This window comes from Hyla sarda, chromosome 1, assembly GCF_029499605.1.
Source record: "Hyla sarda isolate aHylSar1 chromosome 1, aHylSar1.hap1, whole genome shotgun sequence".
In the NCBI taxonomy this organism is placed as follows: domain Eukaryota; kingdom Metazoa; phylum Chordata; class Amphibia; order Anura; family Hylidae; genus Hyla; species Hyla sarda.
Genome location: NC_079189.1, coordinates 401592824 through 401609833, shown reverse-complemented (window position 1 = coordinate 401609833; position 17010 = coordinate 401592824). Strand labels below are relative to the sequence as shown.

At 40.4% G+C, this 17010-nt stretch overlaps 1 protein-coding gene across 8 annotated transcripts in view; it reads left to right on the top strand.

Moving 5' to 3' along the window:
* The window catches only part of LOC130277318 (basement membrane-specific heparan sulfate proteoglycan core protein-like), a 105053-nt gene extending 94380 nt beyond the window's left edge, over positions 1-10673 (top strand). For all 8 annotated transcript variants that reach the window (XM_056527931.1, XM_056527910.1, XM_056527923.1 and 5 more), the window contains 3 exons: positions 4484-4560; positions 6395-6435; positions 10060-10673. In XM_056527931.1, coding sequence (XP_056383906.1) covers positions 4484-4560; positions 6395-6435; positions 10060-10155 — 214 coding nt within the window. In that variant the 3' untranslated portion in view covers positions 10156-10673. The remainder of the gene's footprint in view (positions 1-4483; positions 4561-6394; positions 6436-10059) is intronic.
* Positions 10674-17010: the final 6337 nt, after the last annotated feature.

Sequence of the window (17010 nt, the reverse complement as noted above, 5' to 3'; positions counted from 1 at the left end):
GTGGGACCGCCCTTCATAGGGTGAGTAACACTTGCCAAGAAGGGAATTCATAATGCAAGAGTAGGGCCTTAGAGGGGAAGTTTTTACCCCCACCGCTTACAATGGAACATACGTTGTTCCCTTCCACCTTTTGGAGATCTTTGCATCCCATCAATACTTGGTGGTGTAGGTGGCACATGGTGTTTTTTGCACACCTTTCCTTTGGTTTGATTCAAAAAATAATAATTTGGGGCCATATATTTTATCCTAAGCATATTATTAAAAGTTTTACATAATGCATAGCCTCAATACTTACTTGTGCACACTAACACTTTTACAAAAGAGACCCTTTTTCTTCTGCCTACCTGCCTCAGCTACTATTCTGATCTTGGCACCCGCCTGATGCCACACATCTGATTTCAAGTTCTCCTTTTTTCACCCACCTTCGTCACAGGGTACTGCTATTGCCACCCACTGCACCACTCTGTCACTGGGTCACTTTCAGAACTCCTGATGTTGCTGCTGCCACCTCCAGGCTGTCTCATTCTGCCACCATATGTTCTCCTCATGCTGCTGCCACCTCCAGGCTGTCTCATTCTGCCACCATATATTCTCCTCATGCTGCCGCAAACTCCAGGCTGTGTCATTCAGCCACTATATGCTGCCGCCAATTCCAGGCTGTGTCATTCAGCCACTATGTGGTCTCCTCATGCTGCCGCCAACTCCAGGCTGTGTCATTCAGTCACTATATGGTCTCCTCATGCTTCCGTCATCTCCAGGCTTTGTCAGTCAGCCACTATGTGGTCTCCTCATGCTGCCGCCAACTCCAGGCTGTGTCATTCAGTCACTATATGGTCTCCTCATGCTTCCGCCACCTCCAGGCTGTGTCAGTCAGCCACTATATGGTCTCCTCATGCTGCCACCACCTACACGCTGTGTCATTCAGCCACTATGTAGTCTCCTCATGCTTCCGCCACCTCCAGGCTGTGTCATTCAGCCACTATATGTTCTCCTCATGCTGCCACAAACTCCAGGCTTTGTCATTTAGCCACTATATGCTGCCGCCAACTCCAGTCTGTGTCATTCAGACACTATGTGGTCTGCTCATGCTGCCGCCAATGCCAGGCTGTGTCATTCAGCCACTATAAGTTCTCCTCATGTTGCCGCCACCTCCTCGCTGTGTCATTCAGCCCCTATATGGTCTCCTCATGCTTCCGCCACCTCCAGGCTGTGTCATTCAGCTACTATATGTTCTCGTCATGCTACTGCAAACTCCAGACTGTGCCATTCAGCCACTATATGCTGCCACCAACTCCAGGCTGTGTCATTCAGCCACTATATGGTCTTCTCATGCTGCCACCACCCCCACGCTGTGTCATTCAGCCACTATATGGTCTCCTCATACTGATGCCACCTCCAGGCTCTGTCATTGTGCCGCTCTGCGACAGTGATTCTAATAGTGACGCCTCTGATCTGCATATCATACTGAATAACAGTATTTTATTCACTAACCCAGCACATACACTATGCATGTTACAGCAAGGCAAAGTGTTCTACACCCCTATTGAGGCTCTCTGTAGATCAGAAATAGTGGTGTTTAATAGGGATTTGCCACAAATAAATTCAGACCGAAACAAAGTTTTTGGGAAAATTCGGTGAATAAGCCGAATCAAATTTTAGAAAAATTCGCTCATCTCTAATCTCTTCTTTTGCTGTACAGATAGAGTGATAGTAAATAAAACAAAGGTTCAAGGCTGTATGTGTACATTCACTAGTGCATAATCTGCTTCAGAAATTACATATGTGGATTTTCCGTTGCATAATTTCCACAGCGGAAAATCCTGCAGCAAATTTGCTGTGGACGTATTGATATCAACGGGTAAGAACATTGGGGGAGATTTATCAAAACCTGTACAGAGGCAAAGTTGCCCAGTTTCCCATAGCAACCAATCAGATCTCTTCTTTCATTTTTAAGAGGTCCATTCAAAAATAAAAGAAGCAATCTGATTGGTTTCTATGGGCAACTGGGCAAATTTTCCTCTGCACAGGTTTTGATAAATCTCCTCCATAATCTGCTGCAAAAATTCCTATGTGGATTATGTATGTTTGTACCCTTGGATTGGCTGTAACATTGGTCCTATTCACTCACATGTATAAATACTGTGAGAAAACCCCTTTACCCCTTTTAGAACACAACCAACTCTGAGCCTTGAGGATCACCCCATGACATATAACTCACTTAGGCTGGGTTCACATATGTCAGTCGTCCGGCATAGTTTTCCTCTGGCGTGCACCGGAGGGAAACTGATGCTAGAACTGGTCCCATTCAGATGAATGGGACAGTTCATAATCATCCAGTGTCTCAATTATGATGCCGGATGGTTGGACATGTTGGAGGGCAACGGACAGCTTGCTGTGTTCTCCTGTCTGCCATCTAGAAACAATGGATGCTGGTTGTCATCAGTTGTGGAATCAGTTGCATTGTGATCTAGGCTGAGTTCACCTATGCTTGATGCCGGACATATGTGAACCCAGCCTGATATATAGTGTTGTCACAAATTGTACTGGTTTTTGCATGAAATATCATTTCTGCATCTTTATTAAAGCTACAAGAAGGTGTTCTGTGATGCCATCAGTTTGGGTCATTAGACCTGTGGTCAGTCTAGGACTTGTGTCTTTAATACAGGTACAGAAATGTGGCTACATTGTACACTGCTCAAAAAAATAAAGGGAACACTAAGATAACACATCCTAGATCTGAATGAATGAGCTAATCATATGAAATACTTTCATCTTTACATAGTTGAATGTGCTGACAACAAAATCACAAAAAAATTATCAATGGAAATCAAATTTATCAACCCATGGAGGTCTGGATATGGAGTCACACTCAAAATCAAAGTGGAAAACCACACTAAAAGCTGATCCAACTTTGATGTAATGTCCTTAAAACAAGTCAAAATGAGGCCCAGTAGTGTGTGTAGCCTCCACGTGCCCATATGACCCCCTACAAAGCCTGGGCATGCTCCTGATGAGGTGGCCTGGACCTGGATTTAAGCATCCACCAACTCCTGGACAGTCTGTGGTGCAACGTGGCATTGGTGGATGGAGCGAGACATGATGTCCCAGATGTGCTTAATCTGATTCAGGCCTGGAGAATGGGCGGGCCAGTCCATAGCATCAATGCCTTCCTCTTGCAGGAACTGCTGACACACTCCAGCCCCATGAGGTCTAGCATTGTCTTGCATTAGGAGGAACCCAGGGCCAACCGCACCAGCATATGGTCTCACAAGGTGTCTGAGGATCTCATCTCGGTACCTAATGGCAGTCAGGCTACCTCTGGCAAGCACATGAAGGGCTGTGCGATCCCACAAACAAATGCCACCCCACACCATCACTGACCCACCGCCAAATCGTTCATGCTGGAGGATGCTGCAGGCAGCAGAACGTTCTCCACGGCATCTCCAGACTCTGTCAAGTCTGTCACATGTGCTCAGTGTGAACCTGCTTTCATCTGTGAAGAGCACAGGGCACCAGTGGCAAATTTGCCAATCTTGGTGTTCTCTGTAAAATGCCAAATGTCCTACACAGTGTTGGGCTGTAAGAGCACAACCCCCACCTGTGGCCGTAGGGCCCTCATACCTCCCTCATGGAGTCTGTTTCTGACCGTTTGAGTGGACACATGCACATTTGTGGCCTGCTGGAGTTAATTTTACAGGGCTCTGGCAGTGCTCCTCCTGCTCCTCCTTGCACAAAGGTGGAGGTAGCGGTTGTGCTGCTGGGTTGTTGCCCTCCTACGGCCTCCTCCACGTCTCCTGATGTACTGGTCTGTCTTCCTGGTAGTGCCTCCATGCTCTGGACACTGCACTGACAGACACAGCAAACCTTCTTCCCACAGCTTGCATTGATGTGCCATCCTGGATGAGTTGCACTACTTGACCCACTTGTGTGGGTTGTAGACTCCGTCTTATACTACCACTGGGGTGAAAGCACCGCCAGCATTAAAAAGTTACCAAAACATCAGCCAGGAAGCATAGGAACTGATAAGTGGTCTGTTGCCTTTATTGGGGGTGTCTTGCTAATTGCCTATAATTTCCACCTGTTGTCTGTATCTTCGGTGCTCCTTTAGAGAATGAATGGAGGGCATGCTGATCCTGCGACCCATACAGTAGGGAGAGATTCGGGCCCCCGTTCTGGAAATCGTGAGGGGTTCCAGAGGTCTGACCCCCGCGATCAGACACTTACCCTCTATAGATAGGATATATGTTTTTCAAATGCTGGAGTGCCCCTTTAACTTGAACTCAGCTTCAATGCATAACCTGTAACAGGGACCCCACCTACCACATGCCATTTTTAATACTGGAATCTTTTTACATGGACCCCTTAGAAGCCAGGGCATGTGAGCGCTTGTCAACACTGCACTTCCTATATCTATACCCCAATCAGAAGGCTGTATGATATAGTTACCAACCATTTCATTTCGCTTCTATGTTTTATATTTTAGCCCTTTAAGTCCAGAGCAAAAACTTGTGGAGACAAACCATGTTCTGGATTTGTCAGGAGAAGGTCACTACAAAACAGGTTTGTGGAAATCTTTATGATCTTTATGAATCTTTTTCTACACTGAACAATAACATAATATTGCAATGTCTACAACTACAATGTTGCTATTATGGACAAATTACCCTTCTGTAGATTTAGGCATATTTTTTTCAATAATGGTCCATGAGTGTGACCCTTAGATGACACAGGGCGCACATGTACTCCCTGGTCTTGGTCCAAGTGTATTAAGCGCACTAGCAAACTTAGCGTTCTCTATTCTTTGTAAGCAGCCAGGACTTACCACTAATGCTGGACATCGCTGAAATCACTGATGCCCAGCATTAATCATTTAGATGTTGCAATTAAAGTTGGTAATGTCATCTAAATTCTTAAAATGTCATTGCTTGCTGTTTGGGAAGACTGTGCCGCAATCACAGGGTCCAAATAAGCTGACATTACAGCCACACCGGCCTCTGTGACGTCCACTCGTCAATCTGCGAATCCAGGCTGCTTCGGCAAGCTGAAGAAGCAGAGCGCTGATAACACTGATCAATGCTATGCTATTGCATAGCACTGAACAGGATTTGCGATCGAAAAATTGCATGTTATAGTCCCCTATGAGGCCTAGATTTATCAAACTGTGTGAGATTAAAAGTAGAGAGATTTTCCCACAACAACCAATCACAGATCAGCTTTCACTTTACCAGAGCTCATTAGCTGAGCTATGATTGGTCGCTGTGGAAAAATCTCTCCAGTTTTCGTCTCACAAAGTTTGATAAATCTGGGCCTTAGTGTTAATAAACGAGAATAAGCACCCACCCTAATAAAAGTTTAAATCACCCACTTTTCCCATTTTTCTAATAAAATTATGTACACAAAAATAAAACATAAACATGTTTGGTATCGCCGCGTGGCGAAACGTCCAAACTATTAAAATATACTGCTAATGAAACCACAAAGTCAATGACATAAACGTAAAAAAAAAAAAAAAAAAGTCTAAATTGCTGATTTTGGTCACTTTACAAACCAGAAAAAAAAAGTTATAAAAAGTGTTTAAAAAGTCCCCTCAAAACAAAAATGGTACCAATAAAAACTACATATACAGAAAAATTTAAGTGGTGTAGGGGTCAGAAGAGGATACTAATTTCCTCATATGACCCAGTAGATGGAAAATTGAAAGACTTTTGGCTATTAAAAGGCAAAGGGAAAAACCAAAAAGGCAAAAAAAAAAAAAATGCTACATTCTTAAGGGGTTAAACAAGCTTTTTTGGTTGTACCTTGGCATGTATGTTGTACCTTTGTATGCTAGTGCTTGTGGTTGGCTTCTAAAGGTGTGTGATTATTTATGACAAAGAATGTTCTCATGTTAATGCTGTTATATACTTACGTTACAGCTCTGTCTACTGTTCTTTTAATTTTCTGACCAACAAATGTGTCCAGTGCTGGTGTGAAGCAGCCGGTTCTGGAGCACCAATTCTTATCAGCAGTCTTCACAATAGTAGAAATCATTCCATCATCTGTGTAGAAGAGGATCCCAGTGATGGGACTGAGATGCTGAGGGTGTGTGACCACCGACACTGGACACATTAGGTGGATATTCTGAGAGGAAATCAAAAGAACACTAGGGGGCCCCCTAACAAGTGTGTAACAGCAGTATTGACACATAGGAGCTTTGTTTTTAAATGGGCCAAATTAAAAACTAATGTTTTGATAATGTAACTTAGAAAGGTAATATATTTTCATGGGCAAACCCTTTATTTTTATTGGAAATTGTATATTTTTGTTTGCATTGATCTGTCTTTCTGGAACAACTCTATGCTTTACTGTACATAATTAAATAATAATATTGCTTTTATGTACTTATTTTTTACAGTTTCAAGAAACCCTTCAAGTTTATCAATTGCTACTCAAAAGGTAATGAGAATCTTGCTTCCTTTTCAGCTTTATTGGACCTCGTTGATCAAAATTGCCTACCAGCAGGCTGTGAACCTTATGATCCCTATTTATCAGATATATGTTATTTAGTGTAACAGTTAAGAGGTAATAAAGGGCAAAAGTTTGGTACCAACAGGGTACCAGTCCTTGGGTTTTTCGGGCATGCTGGTTGTTGTAGTTTTGTAGTAACAGCTGGAGGCACAATGGTAGGGGAACACTGACCTAACTACTAACTTGTATACTCTAAGGTATGCATATATATAGGGTGCAAAAATTATGTATTTACTGGTACTAGTTTACTTCACCAGATTACTCCAATCCTAGTAAAGTACACCAACACAAACACGTGATCACTACACACCCTGGGCTTTATTGCCTTTTTTATATATATATAAAAGGTGCCAAAAGATAAATGGCTACTAAGGTATAAGGTAACCTACCCAAAAAGGGCTAACAATTATGAGCTTGCCCCAACTATGTGTATAGAAAGCCTTGGGTATAAACTCCAATTAATTAAAGCAACCCAAATGAAAACATTTAGCTATTTACACAAAAATAATTACAAAATGAATCATCTTTATTATAACAAATTTTGACATACAATAAAAGCAGTATTAAAACAAGGAAGAATACACAACAAAGGCAGCAGCCTGGGATGTGTATATATATATATATATATATATATATATATATATACACATATATATATATATATATATATATATATATATATATATATATATTGGGCATAAGTAGCCGAATTTATAAATAGCAGTGTAGATACATAAATAATATTACAATATAAGGCTGAATTCAAAAAACAAAGCCATGCAGCCTGTTAATATAAGTGCAATTAAGTATCAGGAACTATGTATTGCATTTTATGCAGAGTTGCATACTGGCTATACAAAGTGCATGTGCAATGTGCAATATGAAGCAGAGGCCAGCCAGTTAAACAGAATGCCATCCTAACAAATACTAACTAATACTAAGCCCCATACCTCTTGACAAAGCTACGCAAGTGGCGAAACATGTCGGGGGGGGGGGCTGAGTAGGGTGTTTTTAAACATATCAGAGCAGATCCTGGAGGAAGCAGAGTGTGAGCTGCAGGCACACTCAGCAGTGAAGATTAACAAGTAATCTCAGAAAGAGAGATACCAGAAGCCAATAGATACAGTACAAGGGATACTGCTCTGATACATTTTAAATGTGTGGTTATCTTCAATTAGTTTACAAAAAAGTTTATGGGAATTAGTTGGTATATGGGAAATTAGGGTATTATTGGATTGCCCCAAGGGGGAATCTATTGGAATAACAAATACTAACCACACTGCTGCTGGATCCCGTGCATCCCAGGATGCCACCACCCCAGCTCACAGAAAGCGGAATCAGCCTGCCAAGGGCAGAGAGGTAACAAGGGCAAGGGGCCCCAGAGATACAGGTGGACACCACCAAAACCCTGTTACATATAAATATATCAGGGGACAGTACAGAGATCTCTCCCATGATCTATTTATACCCAGGACTGTATCTATAACAAGGGGGCATCCTCTACGATTAGAGGAAAGAAGGTCTCTACACCAGCAAAGACGGGGGTTCTTTAAAGGGGTATTCCAGGATTTTTCTTTTATATAATTATGCTACAGGAGCTGTTGGTGTAGTTCATAATATAAAGTTAGTGTAGTTCATAATATAGTGTCTGTACCTGTCTCTAACGGCTGGTCTCGTATTCTTATGTGATCTTTGCTCTGGATGTTCATTTTTAACAGCATACAAAATGACTCCTGTCTCGGGTATTTCCCAGCATGCAGCGCTAGTCAGGTGATGACAGGGAGCCTGTCTGCTTTAATGGGTGGAGTGACCACAGGGAATTATCAACAGCTGGAGGCACTCTGATTAGAAAGCACTGACCTTTTTCATTGAATCCAGGTTGTTTGTTGTTCAATGGGTGGTGGGGTGGCTGATGTGTGGGAGATAGGAAAGTGGAATTCTCGGATTTGTAGTTAAAAATAAAACTTCAACAGGAAATACAGAGGTTTTCAAAAAGAAAGCAACAGTATTATGGTAATCTCACAACATAGCCATTTAACCCAAATGGCTATGCCAAGCTCAGATCCTTCCTAAGCATGTCCATTACTGTCTGCCAGGCAGCTGCTAAAATCACCTCATGGTGGATAACCCCTTTAATGTAAGAGCAGTGAGACTACAAAAATGTCTGCCAGAAGAAGTGGTCATAGTGAACTCACTAAAAAAGTTCAAAAGGGTCCTGGATGCAGTTCTGGAGAGTAATAACATTGCAGGTTATGGATACTGGATCTATAGGGACAGAACATTGATCCAGGGATTTATTTTGACTGCCTCCTTCCCTGGTATGGCACAATTGGGATCCACCTCAGTAAGTGATTGGTTGCCATGCGCATTATTTTATTTACAAAATGGGAAGGGGGGTTGATTCTAACTTTTATTAGGGGGAGGAGTTATACACATTTTATTTTATTGTTTATGATTTTTTAACATTTTTTTTTAGTCCCCACAGGGGACTATTACATGGAGTTTTTCGATTCCTAACACTGATCAATGCTGGGCTATTACACAGCATCAATCAGTGTTATCTGCTGTCTGTTGCTCTAGCCTAAGCAGGCTAGAGCAACACGGAGAGAAGATCGGACGGCAAAGAGGCAGGTAGGGAACCTCTGGCCATCATTCCAGGTGATTCGGACCATGCCATTGCCCCGTGGTCATCCCAATCACCCATAGCAACCAGCTGGCAAGATTGAAGTACGCCATATACTGGGCACTAAGTAATGCAGGACAATATAAATGTTTATTATTTGTTTACACTATATATTGAAAATGGGAAAAGGGGGATTTTATTTTTTATTGGGGAAGAGCCTATTTCCATTTTATTTTTATTTTTTTTTGTTACCTACTTTACATTTTTTATGTCTCCATAGAAGACTATTTATAGCAATCATTAGACTGCTATTACTGTTCAGTGCTATGCATAGGCCTAGCACTGATTTGTAATATTGCCAATCTACTTCTCTGGAAGGCAGACCAGAGTAAAGGATCAGCTGAGCCAGCCGGAAGTTGGTAAGCGGAGCTCCGGCGGCCATTTTGACTGGGTGATCGGACACCCACAATTATTCCACAGGTGGTCTGATGAGTCCCCACAAGCCTTTTACAGCTATGTTCACACAGCAGAATGTCCATGCAGAATGAATATTCCGCACAGACATTCAGCAGCAGAGTCTGATTGATTTCAATGTGGTTCTACTGCTTTGTTCACATGGCAGAATTTCCGCAGAAATGCCGCATTCTGCAAAAACATTGAACCTTTTCAATGATTTTGCCGATTTTGCTTGAAAATGCATTGCCGTCTATGATACAATGCATTTCTGAGCATTCCTGGTGCCGACATGTTCTACTGCCACTCAGCAATCTGTGGAATGTCCGCATGGAATTTTTTTGTGCGGACATTCCACTGCGTAAGCATAGATTTATGTAAACTGTATTGATAAAATAAAAAAACTAGTTGAGGAATTAACTTTTAAATGATAATTTTTACAAAATTGTACTATTTCACTATTTTATTCTTTACAGGAGGCCGATGCGCCAGAAGGAGCTATTAACTTCTCTACATTTCACTCTAAAAACGTATCTGACGGAGACTGTGTCTGGAATTCTTCAACCCTTTAGGAAGGAAATGAATATGATTTATATGTGTCTATAACTGACTGTTTAATATGTTCTTTAGGCTATGTTCACACCGTGGAATTTCCAAGCAGAATTTTGCAGGAATATTCCGCTGGTAAATTCTGCTGCAGCAGACTCCCATTGATTTCAATGGTATTTTTTAGATAAATATAGGTTCTACACACATAAAAATTTATATGTACATGATCAGGATTAGGTACTGAATACCATACATTTTTTGTGGGATATGACAGACAACTTCATTTTTGCATTTTCTTTTTTTGCTTGTTTTTTGTGTGACCAATTGTACATTGTAATTATATCACTCATTTTACCATAAAATCTATGGTGAATATTATTTGTATGGGGAAAATGATGAACATTTTGGAGGGTTTATCTAAAACTGGCATGTTTTCTTTATTCTGTGGGTCAGAACCATTAAAATAACCATGAAACATGCTGTTGTATTATTGTACTGCTTTTTGAAGAAAGCAAGTATGTTTAAAATTGCAGGACTGGAAGAACGAAATACCATGGCACTCGGTATGCTGGAACACTTGTGCTTCTTTATTCAAACATGCTGATACACAGACACTCGTAGTGGAGACGGGAGGACAGGCCAACGACCATTTCGCCGCACACTGCGGCTTCCACTGGACCCACTGAGGGGTGTTTAGTGAAACGGCCGTTGGTCCGTCCTCCCTTCTCCACTCCTGGTGTCTATGTATCCCCATGTTTGAATAAAGAAGCACAAGTGTTCCAGCATACAGAGTGTCGTGGTATTTCGTTCTTCCAGTCCTGCATCGGTTGTCTATCCAGTTTCTACCTCCACTGAGCACCGGCTGGCTGGACTTAGGTGCTGCAGCTTTCTGTCTCGACAGATCTCCAGGTACACAGGTGTGAGGTTGTCTGACTTCGGCAGTGCCAACCCACCCTTCTACTACCCTTCTATGTTTAAAATTGCCCTATTCTGACAGCCTATAACTTTCTCATTTTTCTGTATATGTGGCTGTATGAGGGCTAATTTTTTTTTATTTTTATTTTTTTGCCATGATCTGTAGTGTTAATCAGTACCACTTTTGAAACTTTTAATCACTTTTTATTAACTTTCTGGAGATGGGATGTGACCCCAAAGCAGCAATTTTGTCATTTTTTCTTTTTTTACGTTTACCCCATTTTCCATATGGGACCACTAACTTTTATATTTTGTTAGCTCAGATATTTACGCACATGCAGATGTGAAATATGATTACATTTTTTTACACTTTTTTAGTAAAATTGGAAAAAGGGGTAATTAAATTTTTTTTATTGGGGGAAGGGCTTATTCACATTTTTTTAAATATTAATTTTACATTTTTTATGTCTCCGTAGGGGACAATTTTTTATCAATCTACTGATTGCGAATACAGTACTGTTCATTGTGATGCATAGTACATGTATGTTGCGTGTCCTCCAAGGGTTTATATTTGCCATTTTTGATCCCTATAGCATTTTGACTTTTTTGCATACAAAGCTTCATGGAGGTCATCTTTTTGCAACATTATCTTTTGTATTTATCAGTACCACTGTGACATTGATCAGACTTTTTATTCCATTTATTTGTAGCATGTAATGTTACAAAAAAAAAACAATTGTGATATTTGTTGATTTTATTTTTTGCATTTACACCATTCGTCACGCGGATAAATTAACATTATATATTAATAGTTTAAAGATTTCTGCATTCGTGAAAAACGAATATGTTAATTTATTTAAATTTTTTTGTTTTTTTTTTATTTCTTTATTTGAAATTGCATTGCTTTGACTTAATAAATCCACATCGGACAGCCATGAAAACAAATTGGCTACCCAAGATCCCATTGCAGGGAGTTTACCCAACCACTGAACAAAATATAACAGTTTGTATGACAGTGACATCTTCACAGTTAATATAGCCAGCATTGAAGGTCCTGAGCCTGCTCCATGCACCCTTAAAAACCCCAGGGTGAGAATACTAGTCCTGGGTAGTTCAGAGATTAACGGTGTCTGGGTATGGAGCTGTTAACCCCTCTATCAACTCCAAGGGTGAGATAGAATAGCCTATGTCTTTTGAACTATAAGCATATATGTACATCAGGGGCCAAAAAAAAAAGACTAAAGACTAAGATTTATATACATATAATATAGCACTGCTACTGAAAAAATGATACCTAAAGGATATTACTTATGATACTCCTACATATTTCCTAAATAATACCACCACAATATAATTATCACAATAGTTCCTTTTCTCCCTCATTCGGCCCAGACCAAAGGACAATTTCTTCCAGCCACAACTTATCTGCTCAGATCCTGCCAGACAAGCATCTTTAGCGCACACTTTTCCAGCCCCCTTTCCCCACCTATAGTGCCACAAATTGTAATAATGCCCCCCTTGAAGTCTTGCACAATAAAGTGGGTAGGTAACTGCATTGGGGTAGGTTTGTTATAGAGTAGAATGTAGGTGCGCAAGCGTCTTCTCTTCCTCTCCTGCTAAAGTAGAAAACACACAAAGTACATAATCATGGGCGCCTCTGCTTTGGGTAATATATATCATCAGTGGAGAAAAATAGCTACACAGTCTTATAGTTCCAATAATTGGGTATTTAGTTTTTTGGCTTATCATAGTATATTATGGTTTCTGTCAATATTTAAAAAGTGCTCATTCCCACGCATTAAACAGATTTTCAGTCGCAATCATTCATGTAGCACATCTACCTTATGTCGATATACCCTTATTTGTATGACATAAATGTATGATATCTGTAAATAATATTTCCTTCAGAGCTGAAATCTGTAAAGCTGCTGTTTTTCTTTAAAGGATATTTATGTTTATCAATATTTTTAGCTACAGTGGCTCTTGAAAGTTTGTGAATGCTTCAGAATTTTTTGCACTTCCGTAAGACTTAAAAGTAAATAAAGAGAACCAAATAAAAACAATGGCTGAAAAGATATCAGACTTGGTATTATTTATTGAGTAGTGATGAGCAGCAGGGGCCATATTCCAATTCACGATATTCTGCGAATATATGGACGAATATTCCTCCTATGTTCGCGAAATTCGCATATTCGCTATGTTCGTTCCCTTTTTTTTTTCATGCGAAAATTTGCGAAAAGTCATAGTGCGCATGCACGATTATATCTTTCACCAAAAAGAAGGGAGGGATCAGTGTCCACCGGAAGTGCCAATATTCGTGAATATTTGCATATTCGCATTTACGAAATATTCACGCCCCACACCAACTCACAGTGCTGATATTTGCGGTAAAAATTTGAATATTGGCGCTCAACACTATTATTGAGGAGAATAATGCAATATCAAATATCTGTAAATGAAAAAAGTATGTGAACCATTAGGATTAGGAGATAAAGGTAAAATTAGAGTGAGGTATTTTTAATCAATGGGCTGACAATCAGGTGTTACATAAATTACAGTTTTTGTGCAACCTACAACAAATGTACACAAAAAGCTGTGTACGTACAATAATATATTGCCCCCCTAAGGGCTGGGTTTTACAAATTGCCAGTTTTTAAGCTAAAACTATGAATGGATTTAATAGGAATGGGAAATATACAGGTAAGGACTTATACATCTCCTTCCTGCGGGATCCACTTCTATCTTTGGCTCAAAAACTGCTAAGTAGAAACCTAGCCTAAGTCTGAGCTTCACAACACGTTTGTGAAAAAGTATCATAGAATAAGCAAAGAAGATTTCTGAGAACCTCAGAAGAGGGCATTAATCCAAAGAGTTCACACTCCACCAATCAGACAGATTGTGTACAAATGGAGGAAATTCAAGCCCATTATTACTGTATCCAGGACTGGTCGACCAACAAAGATCACAGCAGGATCACCTTCAGTGCAGGGAATTCAGACTCAATTCATGAACACAATACAACATTTAATAAACTAGAGCCAAGAGCACCTTGAAGATTCAAAGTCCCAAAGTAATACTCTTCAAAAGACACAGAATGCCCAACGGTTGGCTCCTGACATATCCTGTATACCAAAGGAAAAGGTAAGTGCGAAACAGAGGTTACTCGGCTGCTTTTAACAGGTGACCAGGTTATTGACAACTTAAACAGTCAATCATCTGGAAGGATCACCAATGCAAGGTAAGTATGTGATTTGTTTGACAGGTAATCAGATGACTGACAGATCAAACAGCCAATCATTTCATGAACACATTCAGCAGTGAATGGCTGCATCAAACCATTGCTCCACTGATACAATAAGACTCAAATAAAAAACACCAATAGAGAACAGAACGTACTCCCACACAGAATACATGTCTTTTATCCGTTAATGATGCAGCGATTTTGAAAAATTTTGCGTTTTCATTTTTTTCATCTTGCTTTTGAAAACTCATAGAGGGAGATTTATCAAGGGATTTAAGTATCTTTTTTTGCTTACAAAAGTCGCACAAAAAGTCGCACGTGCGCCTAAGCAATTTTTTGTGCGGCTTTTGTGGGTAAACAAAAAATACCAATCTGCCCTACCTAAGCAATTTTTACAATCAGTTTTTACTTTGCAGGGGTCCAGGATTTATCATTGCGGAAGTAGCACGTAAGCAAATAAAAGTCGCAAACCCCCTTCAAAAAGTCGCTATTGTAAGCAAGGTCAGACCTGGCTTACAAACTTGCCTATGACAGCATTTTCAAAAAGTCACACAAAAAGACTTCCCGACACCTCTGTGGCGGTGGGTACCGGGGCAATAATTGGGGGTTAGCGCTAGCTGGTTTTGGGGCTAACGCTAAGCCTCGGCTTAGTAATGGACTCCGTCTATAAGACAGCTCCCACTACTAAGCCTGTAAAGTAGATAAAAAAAACACATTTAAAAACTTTTATTCCAAAAAACACTCCCTTGAAAGCCCTCGTTACAAAATTTTGTTAATATTAAACAAAAAACGGTGGTCATGGTAGTCTACCAAATCTGAAGTAGCCCACAGGATAGACGGATCTGAAATGAAAAGAAAAAACACAAACAAAATGTTCGGTGAAGCAAAAATAAAAGTTCTGTGTGTCAGCTCATGACTGCTTGTCTTGGTGCTAAATGCCTATGATTTGAGATTACTATAATACTGTGGCAATCTTTACCTGTTGGAGTTGGTTCTCTCAAACTACAAATCCCATAGTTCCTTGGTTGCAAGTGTGAGGTCCCTTTAATCCCTCCCACACATCATTCACCCCACCCATTAAAACACAAATGAGCTGCATTCCATTCAAAAGACCAGTGTTTTCTAACTAGTGTGCCTCCAGCTGTTGCAAAAATACAACTAGTTGCAAAATGATTTCTCTCCCACCAAGCGGTAACATGTGAACAGATGTAAGAGGTGTACAGCTTGCAGCATTCTGGTCAAGAAACAATCCTTCATGGATGGCTAGTTAAAGGAACACCTGAATTCCACATCCAAGGGTTACATTGTGATACATTGTATTGTCTGTAATGCCCCTGTGAGACATATTACATGGGAAAAACTAAGATAGAGAGTTAAAAATAAGAATACAATAACAGGGTTAAAGGTTGAAAGAAGCATCTGGGGGAATGTAAAGAAGAGAAATTCATCACCCCAACCCTGTTAGTTACACATATGTATCAAGAACATGAGGGCATGTTCATGAGGGAACATGCCTAGGCAGGGAGATCTGAATACAAGATTACTCCAAAAGTAAAACAAGTAACTCCCAAAGGGTTATGGTTAGTAAGAACTAGAGTTGAGTAAGCTGAGCCCCACGAACCTGGGCTCAGCCGAACCTGGCAATGTTGGGTCTGAGCTGTACCCACAGCTAGTAAGCTGTGAGCACAGCTCATGCTTTAACCTGCTGCCAGGTGGAGTGCTATGCATTCAGACTACCAAGGAGTTAGGGCCACAGTATTAAAAAACAACTTTTAAAAAGTCAATGAAACATGACAAAAGTTGTTGATGGCAGCGAATCTCAGTCCTAAGACCCACTGCGATCCTTAATGACAGACCAGGGAAGTGGGGGCGCCATTGCACTCAGCTCCCCAGCCTGTAATTAAGGAATGCAGCGAGTCTCAGGATTGAGACCTGATGTAATCAAAACATGTCTGATTGACATGTCAAAAGTTGTTCTTTGCTGGGCTGAGTCCAGCAATGACAGGATTATTTGGCGAGATTGTATACAGTATACAGTCTTTGCTGTACGTTGTGATTCCACATGCTGCTGTCCAGGCTCTTATGTGTACATGAGGCCTGAAGGTCCATTCTTTTAGTATACAGTACATACATTGAATGAGTTAAATTAATACCTGTAACAAGATTGCATTTTTTTTAATTACAAAAATGACTAAGAAAAATTGCTCATCAATGATATTATTGTACAGGAAATGTTCCATAGCTTATCACTTCTACCTTTATGTTACCACTAAGGAAACATTTTATACAGATGTGCTTGCTTCTGAATATGCGAACCAAAACTTAAAAACACACACTGTGACCATCAGTACAATTTTCAGCTATGCTGACACCACAATGACGCACCCGGCAGAGAGATGGAGGAAATGTGTTGTCTGTCTGGTAGAAGCCTTTCACGATATATTGTGTAGTATGTATCTTTTTTAAGCTAGCTGTGGTTTACTGTTATTTACTGTTAATTTGTTCTCACATCATCAGTGAGTACAACTTTTTCACTTTTGCAGGAGATTTTGGAAATGTGTATTTCAGTTTGATGGACATCCGATAGTTCTTGGCCATACGAGCATCCAACATCTATGTCATGTGTATGGCGGCCTTTAGGGTGTGCTCACAAATTGCTGCAACCAGATCAAGACCAAACAAATACCCACATGCAATGGTTGATGACCACACAATTTTGCTG